Source organism: Miniopterus natalensis, chromosome 19 (genome assembly GCF_054644295.1).
Source record: "Miniopterus natalensis isolate mMinNat1 chromosome 19, mMinNat1.hap1, whole genome shotgun sequence".
In the NCBI taxonomy this organism is placed as follows: domain Eukaryota; kingdom Metazoa; phylum Chordata; class Mammalia; order Chiroptera; family Miniopteridae; genus Miniopterus; species Miniopterus natalensis.
In genome coordinates, this window is record NC_142099.1 from 37,186,553 (window position 1) to 37,208,569 (window position 22,017).

At 54.7% G+C, this 22,017-nt stretch overlaps 1 protein-coding gene across 1 annotated transcript in view; it reads left to right on the plus strand.

Moving 5' to 3' along the window:
* Nucleotides 1-19,440, plus strand: part of ILDR2 (immunoglobulin like domain containing receptor 2) — a 50,757-nt gene extending 31,317 nt beyond the window's left edge. The window contains exons 4-10 of the mRNA XM_087828241.1: nucleotides 781-837; nucleotides 3,216-3,362; nucleotides 5,172-5,348; nucleotides 12,805-12,918; nucleotides 16,664-16,880; nucleotides 17,790-18,369; nucleotides 18,534-19,440. Of these exons, the coding sequence (XP_087684367.1) occupies nucleotides 781-837; nucleotides 3,216-3,362; nucleotides 5,172-5,348; nucleotides 12,805-12,918; nucleotides 16,664-16,880; nucleotides 17,790-18,369; nucleotides 18,534-18,569 (1,328 nt within the window). The 3' untranslated portion in view covers nucleotides 18,570-19,440. The remainder of the gene's footprint in view (nucleotides 1-780; nucleotides 838-3,215; nucleotides 3,363-5,171; nucleotides 5,349-12,804; nucleotides 12,919-16,663; nucleotides 16,881-17,789; nucleotides 18,370-18,533) is intronic.
* The last annotated feature ends 2,577 nt before the right edge of the window (nucleotides 19,441-22,017 follow it).

Sequence of the window (22,017 nt, forward strand, 5' to 3'; positions counted from 1 at the left end):
GAACATGGTGCGAGCTCTGGGTGCTGCTTCCTGCACGTGAGGCCAGTCACCAAGGACTGACCTCGCGCTCGCCCTCCGGTCACGCGCCCCCCCCCCCCCCGCAGCTCCGTGGGCCCCGGGGCCTCGAGGGGCACCTGTTCCCACTCCAGCCCCAGGCTGCTCTGCCGCACCACGCAGAGGCACCTGCCGCACGCAGCGCCAGCTGTGGGTGCCATATGGGGAAGCCAGACCGCGTGCGGCGTGCAGGCCATTTCCGAAGCCGGCCGGAGCGAGGAGGGGTTCGTAGCCAGCCCAGCGCCTCTCTCCCCTGCCTATGAAAACTGCAACCACTGAACTATCTCGGGGCTATAAACAGAATCATGTAGTGAGATTATTCTGAATTAAAACCACGTATGTACTTTTGTTTTTATATGGACACGGGGATGTGTGTGGAAATGTAGGTTGAACATCGGATACAGACGGGCCAGACTTTCCAGTAAAATGTGCTGAGGAGGCTGTGAGGTGTGCGGCGTTCTGCTCCATGGGGCTCTCGCAGTTGAAGCAGACCTTTCCTCCTGTAAATACGTGGAGACAGTTCTGTTTCTGCCCCCACCTGATGCAGGTGTGGCGTTCACGTAGAGGCTGCCGCAGGGTGACAGGGAAGGTCACTGTCTTGACCGAGGCCCCCCCCCAAAGAGCGTGGCCAGCGCCCTGTGCGGGGATGGTGCTGACCACAGCCAGGCGCCAGGCTGTGTTCCTTTGGAGTAACCGCTTTCCTTCTTTCCTTTCTACCTCTTCTAGGCAGGACAGGGCTGCTTGCTGATCTCTTGCCCAGTTTTGCTGTGGAGATTATGCCAGGTACTCAGTCATTTAACTCTTTATTTGCTTAATTTGCTGTCACTCCATCTGTCTGGCTTCTGCATGTGTCACTAATTGCTCCTTTAATTTATTAGAATATTTGTCTGTACATGTCTGTGGTCTTTTCTGGGATGAACTAATAAGCCCACTGGGAGAGCCTTTAAGTTGTATTTCTTCTATTATTAGATGCTAAAAGAAAAATGATTAGTAAAAATGGGCTGAGATGGAGACCCAGTCCTTCCGTGCCAGGCTTGTGGGCTCTTTGGCTATCTCCATGCCCATCTTGTCCGTGTCCTAGCCGCACCCAAATAGCTATAAGTGTCCTTGACAGATCATGACTTTTCTGCGTTCCTTTTGCCCTGTTATATGTTTACCCATTCATGAGTGTGCAGCCATGTCACCCTGGCCTTTTATAACTGTATCAAAACTCTTTTCAAACGTAATGAATGCTAGCACCCCTTCTCCCTTGAAGAGCACACTTCTGTGCACCTGCTCTGCTATGTACTCAACTCCAGGGCCTTCTGAGGCCCCTAAGTCCTGGGGTTCTGGACCGTACGTCAAGGACAGCGGTCCTAAATGCACACCTGTCCTCTTATGTAGCTTAAGTTGACTGCAGCAGCCCAGACGAGGCAGCATCAGTTTGGTGCGGCCCTGTGGCCCATAAAGGAGGAAGGCTTGGGCGGAGACAGGAACGGGCCACGGGAGGGAGTGTCCAGACTCGGACATAGGAAAGGCTTCCGTCTTGCTTTGGAGGGTTTCTGCCCAAGGCTGAAGAGCTGCCTAATAGTTAAGAGCAACAGAGAGATACTAAATATTTCTGGCCACTGGTTTTGACTTGGGTCAAGGTTTAAGAAACATCCAGAGTCTCCCCAGTTGAACTTCACTCACTGTTCACCCGTGAATTCCCCTGGTCTTTTCCCATCAGCTGACCAAACCCAAAAGTAGACATTCTTCTCACTGATGATGATGCCAAGGACAGAGCTGTGCTTTGTGATCCCCCTTATCCAGAATTGCGTCAGCTTGTACACAAAAGAAACAATGTTCCATTGCATCCCTTCCCCAAATTAGATGTTATGTGCCCCGCTTCCAAGAAAGAGTTACTGTATTTTTCATATCTCGCCCTGGATGCCTGACTTTCCCTCCCTTTGACTGCAAAGAATCCTTTCACGGATAACATTGTTCTGCAAGGTCACCCGGCAGCCTTTTCTCCTGCACCGCCTGACCCACACTGTAGCCACCGTCACGCCACGCACCTCACCGAGTCCCCAGGGTCATGGCTGTCTCGGCACGTGATGTGATGTTATTCCTAGAGCCCAGGCCAAAGCCCTCGGCCGTCTCCCGTCCTCAGCAGGGATGCCCTCCAGACCACACTGGCCACAGCGCTTCTCATCTCTTCTCCGAAATGGTTCATTTGAACGTATTTCCGGTGGATGAGCGAGGAGGGCCGTTCAGGAAGCAGGTTGTCTCTCTGAGGAAGTTATGTTCTAAGCAAAGGTCAAATACCTTTACCATCATCACAAAGGCTTTTACATGATGAACATGCCATATTTTCAAGCTCTACCTGAATGTCCATTTAACCGAAGGAATATTTAATAACCAAAATTTAAGGGGAAAAACATACTTAAAGTTCACTGTAAAGGGGTTTTTGGTAGATGACCTTCAATCAAAATGAATTACTTTAATCTTTTAGCTTTTAAGGGAAATCACAGCTTCCCCCCTGTCTCCCAGGCCTCCAGTGGGAAGCTGGGCCCTATAGCAAGTCTCAGAAGTGAGAGGGGGGACAGTGTCTGCTGTATCCCAGGCTCTGTCTCCTCTCTAGTCATGGTTTGTTGGACAGGTAGAAGCCCTGTGCTGGGTTCAGGAAAGGTGTTCCGGGGCGATGGGCAGGGAAATGGATTAATACCTGCGGACCCGGACCATATAACATGTTCTGATTCAGACCAGGCGGACATGGAGAAGTTTTTCTCAGGACTTACACTTTTAGCAGCAAGACTAACTTGACTCCCCAAGATACGTAATCACAGAACCCACCCCTTGATAGCTCAGCAAACCAAATCCCCTGCCCCAGGCGTGAGTCTTTCTGCTCTTGCCCCACGCTTGTCCTGACACCACAACCAACACGGGAAGCCTGTTCCCCAGGGCGGCCTGAAACTCCGCCCCGCGCTTGTGCTGGTCCTTCTGGCCCTCGGTGGGACCCTGGTGACCGCCCTGTCCTCAGCGCCCCAGCCCCGGGGGAGCCTGCTCTTCTCACTGTCCCAGCTCCTGCCGAGTTTGGGGGCCTGGGCTCGGTTGCAAGGCGCCGGGTCCCTCCTGCTCCCGCTCCCCGCCGGGGGACACGGAGGAGGGCCCTGACGCAGGCTTCTCTGCGCGTCTTCCAGAGTGGGTGTTTGTCGGCCTGGTGATCCTGGGAGCCTTCCTGTTCTTCGTCCTGGTGGGCATCTGCTGGTGCCAGTGCTGCCCACACAGCTGCTGCTGCTACGTCCGCTGCCCCTGCTGCCCGGACTCCTGCTGCTGCCCTCAGGCCTGTGAGTAAAGGGCCCAGTGGGCAGCTGGAGAGTTGCCTGTGACCCCGCGGACGGCCTGTGCCCCAGCGTCCTTCTCTGCCTCCTTTCCTTCCGCCCAGATGTCGCTCATGGCAGACCCCCGAGCCCTGCTTCCAGAGCTCACCCTCCTTGTTTGCCATCTCGCCTCCATCCGCCCTCCATGCTGCTTGTCCACACCTGTCCCGGCATTTGGAGTCCTCGTCGGCGCTCTGATGGCAGGAAGGGCCGGTTCAGGACGGTGAGGGCGTGGGCCAGGCTCCTGTCCTCTCCCGGGCATTCAGACCCGGGCAGGCCTCTGGCCGCGCCTCTCACAGCCGGAGGGCTCCTCTTGGTAGCGGAGTGTGCGGACCACAGCCTGGGCAGCACCCAGCCACTGTGGGCTTACTGACTCCCGCCACAAAAGGCTCTAGAGGAACTAGTTCTCCCGTGAGGACTGACAGGTTCGCCTTCCTGGCCAAGCCCAGGTAGGCATTAAGTTTGGAGCCCCTCCATAAACCACATCTCGAAGGAGAGAGACACAGCGAGTATGTTTAGGACCCTCAGGAATAAAGCACTTTCCCGGAGAGCAGGTTACCTGCCCTGCTTTTGGGCTCACGCGCAGGGCCATGTGCAAGCCCATTGCTTGCTTTGCCTCTAGAAGCATCCCAGGCGCCCCTGGAAGCAGCCCTGGGCAGCCCTGTGGCTGGGCCGCCTACAGACAGTGTTGTTAAGGGTGGGCTGCTGCTGTCACTGGATAGGCTGCTGTGACGGCTCCAGTGCCACTTAATTACTCAGCTGCCAGGTACTAAACACTGTAATTCTTGATGTCGTCCTCTGACGGAGCTGGAGGAGTCTAAGGGAGTGGGGAGAGTGGTTCCGGTGAAGTAATTTAGGCGTAGGAGAACACAGGTGCGCAAGCTGTGTGTACACACACACATAACCACACACACATGCGCACATGGGCACACATGCACACGCACAGCATGCATGCACACGATAAGCACATGCACAGGCACACATGGGCACACACACACATAACCACACACACAGGCACACATGAGCACACATGCACACACACAGCATGCATGCACACAATAAGCACATGCACAAGCACACATGGGCACACACGCACATAACCACACACACATGCCCACATGGGCACACATGCACACGCACAGCATGCATGCACACGATAAGCGCATGCACAGGCACACATGGGCACACACACACATAACCACACACACAGGCACACATGAGCACACATGCACACACACAGCATGCATGCACACGATAAGCACATGCACAGGCACACATGAGCACACATGCACACACACAGCATGCATGCACACGATAAGCACATGCACAGGCACACATGAGCACACATGCACACACAGCATGCATGCACACGATAAGCGCATGCACAGGCACACATGGGCGCACATGCATAGGTGCACACACAGGCACACATGAGCACACACACATAGGTGCACACACACAGGAACACATGGGCACACGGCATGCATGCACACGATAAGCACATGCACAGGCACACGGGCACACACTCAGGTGCACACACAGGCACACATGGGTGCACACACATAGGTGCACACATGAGCACACATGCACAGGCACACACAGCATGCATACATGTGATAAGCACACGTACGGGCGCACATGGGCACACACAGAGGCACACGCGCGTGCACAGGCACACACCCAGGAGCTCCCTGAAGCGCATCCTTGGGGACATGTGGCGCGAGGGCTGTGGAGGGTGGGGCCATATAATCTCTCACTCTTCCTCTCCCTCCACAGTGTATGAAGCAGGGAAAGCAGCCAAGGCCGGGTACCCTCCCTCTGTGTCCTGTGTCCCTGGCCCCTACTCCATCCCCTCTGTCCCCCTGAGAGGCGCCCCCTCATCGGGCATGCTGATGGACAAGCCGCACCCACCTCCCCTGGCTCCAAGCGACTCCACTGGAGGAAGCCGCAGTGGTAAATGTGGTTCCAGACTGCCCTGCCCCACGCCCCCCCCCCCCCCCGGCTTCCACACTGGCTACTAGCTCGGGGATGCTTCTTTGGAAGATGGTTATCTCCACTCCAGAGGTCAGGAAATAGTTTTCTCATCCCTACCTAGTGCTCAGGGCTAGCTGGTACTGTGAGGAGCACCGAGAAGTGTAGGACATGGGTGTGCCCAGGCAGTGTGGTCCAGCCGGGGCAGAAGGATGGACCTTTATGAAGGCAATTAGATGCTAAAGAGTGTGGGACTGGGAGAGTAAAGCAGAGAGAGCTGGAGTGGCTGCCAAGTCTTCAGAAGAGGTGAGCCCTGAGCTGGGCCTGGAGGAATAAGAGGATTGGGAGAGCAGAGCGGGGAGGGGGGGGTGTCACTGTGCACCCTCAGGAGGCAGGAGGGTGGAAGCCAGAGCTGGGAGAACATGCTGTGTGTGTTTGATGGTGTCCAGCTTACTGGTCTGACTCCCTAATATTGTGGAGCCTTGAACCCCTCCCCCCAGGAGAGCTGGGGCTTGATGAGAGTCAAGACAGGCAGACTCCTGAGCGGAGAGGTGACATGCTCTCAGGGAAAATGGTAGGTGTGGGAGAGTGGAGTCAGACCCCCGGGGCTGAGATGTGACTGAAGTTGTTCGGGGGGGACATGGAGCATCTGGATGGAGACGATGGGAGCTGAAAAGAGTGGGCAGTTAGATGCTTGGAGAGAGGAAATGATCAGACTTGAGGGAACGAGGGAACATTCAAGAGGCACCTCGGTGTCCAGTGGTGCATACCACGGACAGAAGTGGACTCTTGGCGAGGAGACCTACCTAGAGGAGATCGGCTGCACTTAGGTGATGAACTGCGGTACAGGCTGGGCCGGGTGGAAGGCAGGGGGTGTTGAGGTGGTGCTTTCCTGGAGGCGTCAGACCAGGGTTACGGAGCGGTAGGGTTGGAGCTGTGTGTGCAAGAGACTTGGGGGGTGATTTATAAATCCCAAGACGAGACGTGGATGAGCCACTAGGGAGGGGAGAGCAGACACTTCTGCCCTGGAAGCATCTGGCCGCCTTCAGGGGGGAGTGGGCTGAGGACCTCGCCCACTTAGTGAGCCATCAGTGCTGACTGACCATGGAGGGAGCGGGTCCCCAGTGAGTCATCGTATCTGCTTTTCCTTTCCCTGGAATTATCCATAGAATCCTGCTGAGACCGGAAATGAGTCACAGACTGAGAAGTAGAAGTCAACGATCAAGGACACACAGGGAATGGGGGAGAGAGTGCAGCTGGGTCCCGGGGATGGAATGGGCCAGGGCCAGGGCCAGGACCAGGGTTAGCCATTCATGGAGCTTTTCTCCAGTCTCTCTCCCGCCTTCCCACCAGAACCCTCCCTCTCCCCCCACACTGCAGTTCAGGAGCCTCAGGATGAAATTATTCATATTTCTAGAATGGCAGGTCCTTCCTCTCTCCTGTTTCCAGTGTTTTCTCAGCTCCTCTTTGTTGCACTTCTGTCATTTTGGCCCATCCTGCCTTACTAACCAATGTAACTAGAAGAGGCCTGGAAGTAGGAAAATGTATTATTTCACACAGCAAGAAACCCAGGGTGAGGTGGCCCTGGGGTTGGCTAATGGAGCAGTTCGGGGGACATCACTAAAGGACCCCATTCTTGCGCGCTCCTCCCGAGCACTCCCTGGTTCTCCCGCAGCGCCTGCCACAGTTCAGGGACTGCATGCATCCAGAGGCAGGAAACATACGCTTCTTCCATATGCTGCTTTTCTCAGGAGTGAGGGGACTTGGCCAGAAGCCCCCCTCCTTCTCGCAGACGTCTCACAGTCTTATTCTCGAGAATTGTGCCCCATGTCCCTTCCTAAACCAGATTGGCGTGGACTAGTCGAGACTCATCTTTAGGCCAAAACACCTATTGACCCTGGAAATGAACAAAATCAGGGCTCTTAGTTAGCAAGGAAAAGGGGCCGTCACACAACCAGTGTCAACCCCAGCCAGCCTGTGTGCTCATCCCGCCGAGCACACCTCTGTCCTCATGGTCCCATGGCCAGAATGACTGATGGCGCCAACGTTCCATGTGGATTATTCTCTAAAGCATGTTAGAAACGTGAAGAAATGCTGGTTTATAAAGATGCACATTTAGCCTATATTTATATGCTACCTCAATTTTGGGGTAGTCACCTAGCAACAGTAATTTTTCAGATTCCATTTGTACACAACTCTCTTTGGAACCCTGGGTGGCTGGAAAGGCATCTTGGACGAGCTGTGCATAGTACAGCCAGTGGGTTACCGAGTGGGGGGCTGAGAGGCAGCGGTTCCCGCTCCCGTTCGTCGTTGAGGCTGGCTGGGACCTCTCACACTGGAAGACGCCCACCTCTTCCCAGGCTCCGGATCCACCCCCTGAGCTCTCTTTCTTGGATATCCCCACTGTACCCCGTTCCCACCCCATATCTCCAGCCTTCCTTTAGGGACTCTTTCCTATCAGCCTTCAGAACACAACAATCTGCAAAACCCTCTAGGCCGCTGCGGGTACGTCCCCACCTCCCTTCCCTCTCCACCGCCAAAAGCCCTGCAAGACTGTTGCACGGTTCACGTGGGCTCGCGTCAGCTCCCCAGACCGCGTCTGCTCCCGCCGTGGCTGCAGACGGGCGCCTGCCGGGCTCGCCTCCTTGCTGCGCCCACGGACCCTCAGCCTGCCCCTCGAGTCCCCCACCCGCCGCGGCCCTTTGCCCTGCCTCCCCGCGCTGCGCTGCGCTCTGGTATCTCCTGCCTCTTGCGCCACCTGCTCCTCTGCGCGCCCAGAGGTTGGTGCCCCTGTTTTGACCGTGTCCCCTCCCTGGGAAGTCGTACCTGCTCCCAGGCTCTGGCCATTGTGTATGCCGACGACTCTGCCCTCTCCTCTGACCCTCGGTCCCCCACGTCCACCCGCCTCGCAGTCTCTACCCTGCATTTCAAACTGAGCCCCCCCCCCCCCCCCCGAAAGCGGAATTAATCTGCTGTTTGTCAGCTTCAACTCGCCGCTTCTTATTTCAGTGGCTGGCACCACTGCCCACCCACTAGCCCCAACCAGAAGCGGGGACCTCACCCTCCTCTCGTCCCTCCCTCACTCCCCGCCTCCAGTGCCGCCACCTCCCGCCTGGATGAATGGAATAATCTCCGGCTCTTTCCGCATCCACTCTTCCTGGCTCTGACCCATTCATCACATCCCCCTGGCCCTCACTCAGCCTTCTCACAAAAGAACTGAGTAGGCAGGTAGGGTTTGGAAATGTCATTTTGAAAACTAATAAGGATGTGTCTATATATATGCCTACTGTATGCATACAGGGAGCATGCAAATTCCAGCATCACTTCCCCCACAGCTGCGCTGCTGTCCCCCGGGGGTGGAACCTGGCAGCTGTTCCGTCACCCACAAACAGCCTCGCTTAGCTTGCTGTGCCAGGACTCAGAGAAGGCTATAGCCATGGGTACCTGCCTTAGGGACGTCATGTGCAGGTTCGATAAGTTTCATTTGGCTGCAATGGGGAAATTAACTGAAAAATAGTTGAGCCTTAATGGAGTCAAAAGTATTAGCTCAAATAAGAATTTTTAAAAATTAGAGTGTGGCATGAAAATGAACATCCTAATATTTCCTCTCTGGTGAAAGCAAAGTCGGCAAGGCTAATAAATTAGAGAAGCTGACGTAGGAAGCCACACCAACCAAAGGACGTGGAGCGGTCTGAACTTGAAAAGAGAAAAATCATCCATCCACCCTAAACTGAAACATCATGGGGAAAAAAAGTCATTTTCCAAAAAAATGCTGGACTTTGGTCTAGGACCTTTCTTATTAAAATATCACCACCTATCAGAGTTCTCTGATCTTCAGACAAAGTACAGACAAAAATCAACCAGATACCATTCTATTTATTTTTCAGATTAAAAGAAAATTTTCATACATGCTTATAAATTTCCCCTCAAGAAACGTGTGGTCTGGCAGAGTGGCTGGGGGCCTAATAAATGGAACTACTGCAGCATTGGATAGGCTGTTCTCTCGTGCCGCCTCAGAGAAAGGTCCCACCCGCTTAGAGGGTCAGGAAAGGCCTTGCGGTGCTTTATTCTCCTGAGCATGTTGGGGACCGGCCAGCTCCGACCAGCATGAGAGAATCGGTTACAGTGCCCATGTGATGGAATTGAGAGCATGCGATGAAAAAACCCAGCACCTCTCGAGGGAGAATTGCCTAGCTTTTCAGCTACTGGGACCAAATGCATGATGCCTCTAAAGTCTCAAGATCAATACTTTGCCTCTGTCCTTTTTGACAAATGAGAGGGATTTAGATTTCTGAAGTCCTGGGCCTGTGGGACTGGGAGGTCAAAGCTGAAAGTATCCAGTGCAGGGAGTCTTTACACAGCCAGGATCGAAAGGCAAAACTGCGGCTTCATTGGAGCTGGGAATGGCTAGTGTAACGTTTCAGGGACCTGAGAACCTGGCATACGTATCAAATCTGCGTCATAATGACACAAAACAGTCTAAGCTCCAGCCCAAGCTGCAGCTAAGGGAGAGGCTTCCAGCTGTTTCTCTGGGTGGTAGCCGTCTCTCGTGCCAGGGGCAGCACATAGACATTGTTCCACAGAACAACACCCCCATCTCAGGATTTGTTACTGAAGGTTGACCATAACGGTGCTTCGCGAATTAAGAACACCCAGATAAAGCCACAGCCACAGGTAGAGTAGTTCCCTTCCCTAGTGCCTACAAACATTCTTATTTTCTTTACTTAGGAAATCATCAATAATAATAAAAACTTACCTAAACCTTGCTGCTCCCTCAAGCTACCATTCAAGCCTTCTCCTTCCTGGTCAAAATTCTCCAGCAAACCACCTGCATGGCCTTTCCTGCCTTAATCTGTAATCCCTTGTAATATAGCTTCTGTTCCTGATTTCCTTCCCATTCATTCATTCATTCATTCATTCACTCATTCACTCAAACACACATGTTCTGAATGTCTGCAGTGTGCCAGGCACTGTGCTAGGTGCTGGGGATGAGAGATAAACAGAGAACTGGTCCTGTCCTCAGGAGATTGACAGTCTAGAGAGGGAAATTCTACTGAAAATACTTCTAAAGAAACCATGAACCCCACTCCATCCCAGGCTGGCAGCTATTGAGCTCAACAAACACTTATTAAGTGCCTACTATGTGTTAGGGTTGTGTGTTTTTTACGCAGAGTGATAAGGATTCCTGTCCCTCCAGAATCTTTGGGAAGATTACCCACTTCTACAAATAACTTGAAACACACTAGAATATATGAAGGGCTGTGATGAAAGTTCAGACAATCATTTGTAAGTTAGGAGTGCGACAGAGAAGAGCTAGAACTTCTCTAGCAACGAGAATCAGAGTCTTTTAGAGGTGATGACATTTGAGCTGCCCCTAATAACTAGAGAACTTGCCCGGTTCCTCAGATTTTGGTCTTTTATATCTTTTTTTTTTTTTTTTTAAATATATCTTTATTGATTTCAGAGAGAGGAAAGAAGAGGGAAAGAGAGAGACAGAAACATCAATGATGAGAGAGTCACTGATCAAGCCCACAACTGGGCATGTGCCCTGACTGGGAATCGAACCCCGATCGCCTGAATCCTAGGTCAACGCTCAACCGCTGAGCCACACCCGGCCAGGCTATATCTTCTCTTCTTTAAGAAATTATTTAAAGGGTGGGAAGTATTAGTTGCCTTCTGCAGACATGGAAACTGAGTCCCAGAGAGGTCACCGTTTATTTGAGGTCCCTCGATAAACCAGTGGATGTCCACAGGGCCCAGCTCCCCACCTCCCGGCCCTGTGTCTCCCCATCAGATGTAACTGCCTCAGAACAGACAGAGCAGGCTGGTGGGATAATTGCGTTTTAATTGAACTGTCTGTACTACTCTGCAAACGCCTCTGCAGAGACGGGAGCCTGTGCAGCCTGATACGTAAAATCTTTCTGCTAATAATTGCTTCTGCGAAAAGATTATGGATCTAACCTCCAGGAGAAGGAGCCGCTAAGTAGCCTGTGCTGGGATTCGTTGCTTTTTTAACGCCACATTGGAGGTGAGGGAGGACTGCCCAGCACGCTCTCACATGGCGCCAGCCCCCCTGCCAGGGGCGTGTGGCCTCCGCAGGGCCAGGGCTGTGCCTGGGGCTGCGGAATAGTACACTTTAGCCTCCCACGCGCACGGCCAGGGAACACGGCCAGAGAGCCAGAGGCACGTGCTGGCGCGGCTGCTTTATGCGCCCGCCTCGCTGCGGGACCGGGATGCTGGAGGTGGGCCACCTGCTTCCGTCTCATGGTCTAGTCCTGAGGGGCTGGAAGACAGGACCGTGCCCCAGAGCACAGTGCCCTCGCCACCCGCGGGCACTGCCTACTCTGGGCTCTTTCCTGTCCCGTCTCCTTCCTGCTGTGATCCTAGACGCCAGGACAGGCAAGATGGCCAGTCGGGGTGGACCAGTCACACGGCACGGTCCCTGCCCTGGCGCTGCCGGGGATCCGAGCGAGCTGGGAAGCCCTCTGAGCCAGTTTTCTCCACCATCCGCTGTGGCTGAGAACCACCTCCTTCGGCTGCCGTGAGGAGCAATGGCCATGCCAGGGGCTTGGCGAGCGCCCGGCGCATGCTCTGCCCGTCGTGTCTGTTGCCATGAGTGCTGTTCCCCCTTTGTTTGCTCCTTTCTTTTGCCCTTGCTCTGTCCTCTGTGCCGATTAGACCTCCCCGGGGCTGGCCCTGGGCTAGACTGATGCTGAAGGGATGCGGGCCGCCAGCAGCCTTTGGCCCTGACAATACGAGTGATAGGAATGTGAGGGACAGGAGTGTCTGCTGCTTTAATTCTGTCATTAAGCCCTGAAACTAATACCTGCTTGTAACCACACAGCCAGCAGCAGGTTGGATTGCTCATGTCTACAGTGTTCCCTGTCCATAAAGGAAACATGACAATGGTCACCATGTCCTGTGCATCCTCTGTCGGACTGATGTGCATGTAGCCTGTAATCTCGTATCAGCTCGACGCACCACCCAGCTATGGGATTTGCACCGTCCCCCAGGCAACCTGAGGCAGCCAGGCCCCCTTGTCAAGGTCCCTCATGTTGAGGTGTCCGTTTTAAAGTCACAGGTACCCCCACCAAGGGAAGGTGTGAGCCTCAGACTTAGAGCGGTCTGTGTCCTCAATCTAGAAAGTGGTCTGTTCCTAGGGTGAGTATTTAAGTAACAGAGTCCTGAGCTTTGAGAAGATGAGCCCCAAGGGGAGCTATCGGAGGTGGGGAGACAGGAAGGGTAACAGTGACTGGAAATGCCCCGTAATAGGGTTCTGTCATTGACCTGCTGCTTCCCCGCCCCGGGGCACCTTGTGAGAAAGGACCTCAGGCGTTTACATACAGATGTCTGGTCCGGCGGGTTCAGAGAGAGCTGCTGGTAAGACACGGCGGCCTGGCCTCCTGGTTTTCAGCTCACCTTGTCTTTTTCTCAACAGTTCGGAAAGGTTACCGGATCCAAGCGGACAAGGAGCGGGACTCCATGAAGGTCCTGTACTACGTCGAGAAGGAGCTGGCCCAGTTCGATCCAGCCCGAAGGCTGAGAGGCCGCTGTGAGCCCGTGTTTTGTGTGATCTGTGCCTTGTGCAGGAATTCACAGCTAAAGGGGCCCTGGGGTGGTCACTGAACTTGGCAGCTTTTGACCTTCAGGGTCAGCACTAGCAGGGGTGCTGGTAACACCACCCTGAAGCAAGCAGTTTCAAGTATGCAGGAGGGAGGGACACGGGCTCCTGGCGTGAACAGAGCACACGGGTCCTGTGGGGTTTGTGTTGGGTGTGTCCGTGGGGCAGTCAGTGTTGCTGGGGCCAGCATTCCTGGGGTTGGAAATGTCTTACTAAAACAGCCTTTCCCCAGTGCCTCCTTTAAAGTATATTCTGGATGACTCACATGTGGAAGCTTAGGTTGCAGTTATTCCAACATGATAGGTCCAGCTGGGCACTGGCTGTGTGGGGGCCCTGTGAGTGCAAAGGAACTGTGCCAACTGCATTTGGTAAAAAAGAGGCCTCCGTTCCTCTGAGATGCCCGCAGCAGAGACTGATAGGCAAGCCCGGAGGCTGCCCGGCTTGTCAAGGAACTTTTTAATTACTGAGTCTGTAGGGGGCAGGGCCCTCGACTTCACTCACCCCTGGCCCTTGGAGACTTTGCCACTGACACAGCCGACTCTCTGGGGTGGGCTTCAAACGAGCAGCCGTGGGGAGAGGCGGCGCCGGCAGGCGGGCCAGCGAGGGCACCACGCTCCTGTCCTTGAACCCCCCTCATCCTGGAACCAGCGAGGGGCGTGATGGGACTGTTGGGGCCACCCTGAATGCAGCCCACGGGAGCTTTGTGCAGTCGAAGGACGACAGGTTCCTCCCGGCCCGAGGTGCTAAATTCATCCCATCTGAGCTGCAGTTGTCGCGGGTCCTCCCACCGCCTGGGCTATAAACAGACCGGCTCCAGATTGGAATGTCAGGGATGCAGATGTCACCGCACTTGACGAGCTAGTTGTAACCGTGTTGTCATGGATCCCTGGAAGGGGACAGGAAGACTGTTCATGATCAAGGAGAAGGGGCCTACGGGGGAGCCCTGTGAATCTCACAGCTCGGAGAAAAGTTAAACTGGTTTAGGTGGTGTCTCCTGGCTACCTGGATGAAAATGGTCCCCAGGGTCTGGCAGCTCACAAGGTCATGGAATATTAGTGCCCAAGGGGACCCTGGAGATGGCCTGGATCCACCTTGCAGTGTAAAGATACGGACACAGAAGCCCGAGGGTTGAAGTGACAGAATCAGACTAGAACCCAGCACTCCTGACTCCCATCCTGTGGGAGGAGAACTTGTGAGCAGACTGGGTGGCTCTGTGGCTGCCATGGCATGTGCTGCTCAGAGAGCACAGCCTTCTAGCTCGTAGGACTTCAGGGTGTTGGGGCTGGAAGAGACTGAGGTTGCTAAATCTCCCTCCCTCGTTTTACAGAGGAGGGAAGGGAGGTGGAAGGAAGTCACCAGTGCTGGGACTTGGCGCCGATGCCAGGGCCGGAACCCAATCCCCTGGAACCTGCCAGTTGACGTTACAATAAAGGCACAGAGAGATGAGGCAGGAATATAGTTCCCCGGGCTTGGAGTGGCTCTATTCCTGAGAGCAAAGTAACCCTGGGGTGGATCAGGGAAGTGGCACCGTCTTGAAGATCTCACAGAGTGGACCTCATGGTTCCAGGTTGCAACAGGGAGGGATCCATTACACAAGCATTGGGTGTTCAGGGTCCACCAGCCATATGACCCTTGCTGACCTTGCCCCTTATAATGGGGAGTTGCCCTTGGGATGCTTTTAGTCTGAAATCCCAGTGCAGGGGTCAGCAAACTACAGCTCCCAGGGCACCCATGTCCCGCCTCCTGTTTTGGTAAGTAAATTTTATTAGAGCACAGCCACGCCAATTCACGTATATTGTCTAGGACTCCGTTCATGCTGCAGTGGCAGAGCTGAATAGTTGTGACAATATGGCTTGCAAATCCTAAAGTATTTACTGTGTGGCCCTTTACAGAAAGCGTTTGCCTGTCCTGTCCTCGAGTTACAGTATTAGGTACCTGCCCAGCGGAGGAGGGTCACTGTTCAGTGGGACAGAAATTAGAACATGCAACCTGGACAACCCACCAGGTAACTGGGGAAATAGCCTCACTACCTGAAGATACAAGAAACCTCCATTGTTCCCTGAAGTCTGAGGACAGCTCTGAGCCAACAATGTGATTTTTTAATAGTCACACGTAACTACTGACAGTCCTCACACTTGGTGCATTTTAAGGTTCTCTTCTGTATGCTTCCCGGGAGATGACTTCACTGGGCTCACGAGAAAGGAAAGGTTCTGGATTTTATTCATCAAGAGTATCTGGGTTATTTTCCTTGAAAATACACATTAACTACTCCACTCTCCTTAGAAGAAAGGTTTAAAATTAGGTTATGATTCAAAACCAGCTGATGACCAGAACCAACTGATGACCAAACTGCATGGCGTTCCTGGACGGCCCTGTGTCCTGGAGAGATGGAGAAGAGGCATGTTCGTGCCCTGGGGGAGGACCTCCTTCCCCTGCCTGAGTGGGAGCCAGCAGCAGTTCTCAGCTCCTGTGAGGACTGTTGGGGACACAGAGGAAAAGACGCAGAGGGACCCCCAGGCCCACCTTGTGCCTCCACATCCTGTCTTGGTTTACCTTGTGCTCAGCAGTGATCTTACATGTTGTAAATGTTGATTTTGATAATATTTTTGAAGTTCTAACCAAAGAATTTTAGAAAACAAATGGCTTAAATTACATTACAAATAGATTCACTAGACTTTTTTTTTTTTTTAAAGTAAAATGAAATTCAATCCATTTCAAAGTTCTATAAATAAATAGGTGTGTTTTTTGTTTTTTTCTTTCCAGACTGCAATTCTGGTACTTTTCACAAGTGCTGTTGCAAATAGCTCCCTAGGCACCTTAGGAAATGGGAAAGCTGTGACCAGTCCCCTCCCCCTTTTCACAATGTGGGGCTGGGGCTAGACACAAGTTGAGGCCCCAGGCCATAGTGCAGCCAGTCCCCTTCCTTCCCACACCTCCAAACAGCTGTCCAGGCCACCATGGCCACATACACCAGGAACACTCTTTGGGGGGGGCGGGGTAAGGTTGAGGGGGAAGAGGTCTACCTCAGCCCTGGAAATGGACTTGGAGCCATTTGGAGAGGATACTCCAGGTTCCTGGATGAGCTTCCAGCAGGGAGTAGATGGTCAGACACAAGATGTGCATGTCCCCTTGGCCCTGTGGATGCCTAGCTCTGTGGATGGGCCCAGCTGCAGGTGGCTGGCATGGGTGCTTCTGCAGCCTGGGGTGGCACTGGCCCTGAAGGCCCCATCTCGGGACTCAGCCAACAGCAGGGAAGATACTGTGATCTGGGGCTTTTACTTTCCCCCTTTTGGCTTGATGTGCCTGGATCATCACAGAATCATGCAAGACGACAAACATCTGAACAAGATGATGCCGTCCTAGGAGGAGACAGCCGCGAGAGCCCAAGCTCTGGGAAGCCTGCCTTAGGTGGAGCAATAATGATTGTTTTCCGAGGCCAAGAACAGAGCACGGAGGGAGCCTCCCACTCTGTAGGCAAGTGAGCTTCGAGCTGGAGCCCGCGCCTGCTGAGCTGAGAGCACAGACACCGCTAGTTCAGGTCTCCACCCACCCTGGACAGAACGGGGCTGAGGCCCTGGGGTGGGAGTTCCCAGAGGCTCCTGGTCTCGCTCTTACCAGAGTTCGCGTCCTGTCCAGCAGGTAGAAAGCTCTGTCGTGCCTCGTTTTGTCCCTGCAGATAACAACACCATCTCAGAACTCAGCTCCCTACACGAGGACGATGGCAGTTTCCGCCAGTCTTACCATCAGATGCGAAGCAAGCAGTTCCCTGTGTCCCGGGACTTGGAGAGCAATGCCGACTACTGGTCAGGTGTCATGGGAGGCGGCAGCGGGGCAAGCCGGGGGCCCTCCGCCGTGGAGTACAACAGGGAGGACCGCGACAGCTTCAGGCTCAGGTGAACGGGCAGGGCCGGGCTCGGGGCAGGCGCAGCAGGCGGGGTGGGTCCCAGGCTGTTTTACCAGGTCGCACCGCTGTCCGCCGTCCTAGGTTACCCTGCCACGTTCTCTTTCAGTGAGAAACCCCTTCCCACACTTGCTAAGCGAGGACACTGTAGAAGTCACTGCGGGCCTCAGGTGGTACTCTAGACCCCCATCTGTCCACACTTCCCTGCCCTTCTCCACTTGACCCTACGGCCTCTAGAAAACCCCACTGACCAGCCCCATCTTCTTTGATCATTTGTTACGTGAAAGGTGAAATGCCAGACACGCTACACGTGATTTGGCTGCATTTGATTGTCTCACTCTACAAGGCAGGTACTGTTAATGTCCCCATTTTAACTTGGGGACACTGAAAGCTCCAGGGAGGCTGGGGGACTCACCCAGGGCCACACAGCCGCGCGTGGGAGGCCGAGATTGTGGCCAGTGTTGTGTGGCTGCTTCCCGCTGAAGAGCACCTTCCTCACCCGCCTCCTCTGCCTTGAAGGACAGCAGAGGGTGCCTTTCTCTCCCACGCCGGTGCAGGGGTCCCTCTGGCCTGTGCCCAAGAGGTAACTTGGTGGTCAGTTTGAGGCAGGACAGGGCCTGTCTATCACCAAGGATCCACAGCGCCCACGGGGGCTTGAGGGGGTGAGCACAGACAGGTGGCTGTCAGGTAATAATGAGGCCCCGCCCTGTGGATCACAGCGTTTTCATCAACTCCTCGCCACCGTGAGGCTTCGCGCTGACCCGAGACAGGCGCGGGAGCCTCCCCTTCCCCGTGGGAGGCCCGCCGGGGAGGCGAGGCGCAGGCCACGGACCAGGTCTGCAGACCCAGCCGACCTGGCCCTTCACATTCCCGGCACCTGACCCTGTCCCCGGTCCCGCAGCCAGCAGCGCTCCAAGTCCGAGATGCTGTCGCGGAAGAGCTTCGCCCCCGGGGTGCCGGCCGTGTCCATGGACGAGCTGGCCGCCTTCGCCGACTCCTACGGCGCGCGCTCCCGCCGGCCCGACGGCAGCCTGGACGCGCGGGCCGGGGGCCGCTTCGAGCGCGCGGAGCCGCGGGCGCGCGGGGGCCTCTTCGGGGACGGCCCCCCCGAGGGCTACTCGCCCGAGCGGCTCTTCGCGGCCAGGAGCCGCGGGCGCGAGCCGCCCGACGCCGAGCGCGCCTGGGCGCCCGAGGACAGCCCGCTGCCCCGGCTGGTGAGCCTGCCGGCCGCCTGCGAGCGCCCGGGCCGCGGGGGCAGCCTGGAGACGCCGGCGCGCCGCGGGGCCGCCTACTACGCCTGGTCGCCGCAGGCCGCCTGCCGGGCGCGCGCGGCCCCGGGCGGCGAGGGGGACGCGCCCGACGACGCGCTGCCGCCCTACAGCGAGCGCGAGCTGGGCCGGGCGCCGTCCCTCCGCGGCCGCGACCTGTCCGCCCCGGGCGCCCCGGAGAAGCGGCGGAAGAAGGAGCCCCCCAAGAAGCCGGTGAGCCGGAGGAGGGGTGCAGAGCAGCTGGCGGCGGGCGGCTTCAGGGAGCGAGGGCCAGGCTGTGGACTCTGCCCACAGACCCGGGTACCTGTTGTGCTGGGGTGCGGGCGGGGTCTGTCCAGTGTGTGGTCTCACGTTGGGTTCTCTCTGCCCTTCTCCAGAATGACTTTCCAACCAGGATGTCCCTGGTGGTTTGATGTTTGTTGGGGACATCTCTCTGGACGGCGAGAAATCTGAAGTGGACGATGGGGACAAGACAAATCCAGGAGCCAGTAGGCCCAGGACCTTCTCCGGCCACCACCTTGGAAGGTTTGCTGATCTTTGCTTTGGCAAGGGATGGGGGCAGCCTGAGCGAGGCGCATTCCAAACCTCAGGGCCCATCTGACTCGTGTGGGAAACATCATGGAAATGTCTGCGTGTGAGAACATCCCCACACCTGCAGCTTCTCGCCCCGTCTCCTCAGCCGAAGCAGGATTCTTTTCCAAGTCTGACGGAGTGAGCTCGGGACTGCTAATCTCCGGAAAGGCTCTGCCTGCAGCCTGCATTTCTGCGCTGAGGGAAGAATGTATTACTGCTATTAGGCCTTCTGCTGGCAGCGGAAGATAGCTCCAGGCTAAATAGACCTTTATTCCCATCACCTCCTAGTCACTAGTCAGTGACTGTTGTTACACTAAAGTCAGAAGCCTCTAGTGAGCTCGGTGACAGTGACCTGCTGGACAGTCACAGAAATGGCTTCAATTTGCTGATCTGAATGGCAGCTCTTGAGTGGCCGGGACAGTGCGGAAGAGAGGATATACCTGTGTGAGAAGCTGTCCGAGTTACGATATTTCTTTGTCCCTTCCGAGAACATAAGCTGCTTTTTCTCTTTCTGCTGCGCGCAGCTGAGTCTGGACCATGAGGGCTCTGTCTTCCTGCCCCTGACGTGCCACAGGCTGGGGCCACACGCAGCCGTCTCCCTCCCCGTTCCGATCCGATTAGGTTGTCATCAGGTGCCCTTGGATGAATGCTTCGAGTACACACATGAAAGAGAAGAGGGCCCCGCCGGGTGTGGCTCAGCGGTTGCGCATCGACCTAGGATCCAGGAGATCACGGTTCGATTCCCGGTCAGGGCACATGCCTGGGTTGCAGGCTCCATCACCGGTCAGGGGCGTGCAGGAGGCAGCCGATCAGTGACAACTTTCTCATCATTGACGTTTCTCTCTCCCTTTCTCTCTGAAGTCAATAAAGATATTTTAAAAAGAGAGAAAGAAGAGGGAGGGAAAGGAGAGATGCACGAATGCAGTTAACAGGAAAGAATGAATGTTCTCATTCTATTTGGAACGTGGGCCATTTCCCCCATGAGCACCACGTGATCTTCCCAAGTTTTGTACGGCATTCACCATGCGTAGTTTCTGTCCCAGAAGCGCTGCTATTCCAGGACCCTGAAGACATGACCGTGCATCTTGGCCCCACCGGCGGCCACTCCGGGTGCTGTGGGAGATGAGCGATGCTGCTTTCCAGAGGAGAACTTCCCGTCGCCACCACTGCCTAAGTGATGGGCTTTGCCTCCCAAAGTTAGATTTTTTTCTGGATTTTGTAATTTGTGTAAATTGCAAAATATGGCCACTCTTTCCTTCTCACCCAAAAGTGAAGTCTGTTTCTCTACCCCTTGAATCTGGCATTGGCCAGATGATTTGATTTGGTTGGTGGCCCAATAACATATGCGACACAAGCAGAGACAAAAATCCTTGTGCATGGGACTGTCCTCTCTTGCTGCTCTTGGGAACCTTGCAGTTACCACCAGGTGAGCGAGCCGGGCTGTCCCGCTGCATGATGGGAGGAAAGGGCCCAGTTCCCCGGTCACCCTCTCTGACAGCCTGTCAGCTCTCAGCTGAGCAGACACATGGGGGAGCCCAGCCAAGACCAACAGAAGAACCACCCAGCTGAGCTCAGCCTGCATTGCTGATTCTTACTCAAGGCATGAGGCGTTGGTGCACTCTTTAAATTGTCATTTCTCTTCCAGGAAAAACGTTTTCTTATTGCTTCACTGTTCAGCCCTGAATCCCTGACTTTAGGTGTCTCATAGTCTCCACTTTCTTTGACAGACTTTCGTCAAAGCCTTTCACCCCACGCTGTTACGGCGGGACTCATGGTTGGGTCCAATCCCTGGAGGGTGCTTGGCCTCACTGTCCCCGCCTCCCACACTGGTCCATCCTCTATCTGTGGATCCCTGGACAACCTCCGAAGACAGTTCCTTCTTCAGCATCTCCTTGCGCTTCTCCAGGGCCACGTGACTGGAGCTAGACCTTATTCTCAGAGTACCATTCCACTGGTACCCATTTGTTTCACAGTATTTCCAAAATAGTCGTACGTGTGCAATGAGATGAAGTGGCTGGGTGAGGGTCGGTGGATGAGGGCTAGTGGAGGAGAACTGGCCTACCAAGGACTCCGTGGTGGCTCTGGCCTGTCTGAGAGGAACCAGGAGGACAGTTCAGCTCAGTGCTGGCACTTCCAAGGGCTGAAAGACACGAGCCATAACTGGTGCTGAGTCTCAGACGTGCTGGTGTCCTTGGCCTCTGAAAACCTAGGTCTAGCCTGTCCGTTTAGGCCCCGGTTGAGATGGAAAAGATGATAAATACGTCCTTTCTTAGTCAACAGCTTTGGGCTTCAACTCACTCAGGCAATTTTGGAGAACACTGGGTGGCTGCAGGAGTTCTCTCTTCATCCTGTGCCCTGTACCAGGCTTTGTGCCACAAAAGAGCCCCTACACCAGCCACAGAGACCTCAGCACTGCTTCTGAGCCGGGCATGTCTGATTTGGGTGGAGGTGGAGGAAAGTAGTGGGAAAGAACGATTAAAATTGGAAACCTGCAATTCCAAAGACGACAAAAGTACAGACAATAAAAAATACAAAGACAGTAACAGGCTCATGAAATAACCTGGGGGTGGAACCAGGCTGTCCTTTGTGGAGTGACCTAGGTCACTGAGATTTCAACCCCTCAGTCGAGAGAGAAAACAGCTGTTTCTGGGCATGTTGACAGGAGATGAGGCTGGCTGGACGAGGGAAGGCAGAGGCGGCCATCAGCACCCCACTTCTCGGGACACGCCCCTCGTTTCTTCTCTCCTGAGTTGTGTCCTTATAGGGAGGGCCTCCCATGCTGGCTTCCTCCCCAGGTTGCACTGGGGCCAACGTAAGGCTGGTGTGAGACATGGTCTTTGTTTACTGGGACCTGAGGGAATAGGACATGCCTGAGAAAGAATTGGGAGATTTTATGCATATCGTGAAATATTGCTATGGAGAAATGATGATGGACCCAGAGAATTAAAGTTTTTTTTTATTTAAATGGGTATATTTTGATATTTAGTGTTGTGTGTGTTTGTCCATCCATCTCAAAGATACGCTCAGTGATCTGAAAGCCAATGTTAAAAAAGAAAGGTGAACTGGGATAGGGAGGGGGGAGGTGGGGGGCCCGTGGGATGAGGCGTGAGTCACAGTGAGTCACAGTGCTGAAGGAGGGGCTGTGGATGCAGGTGGCAGGAGGTGTCCCCTGGTCGATGAACTGATTTTCTGGGTCATGCATAGACTCATTAGGAAGCTGGGGACGTTTGTCATGGAGCTGGCTGTGCATGTCAGCTGTCCCACCCAAGCACCATCTCAGGGAACTCT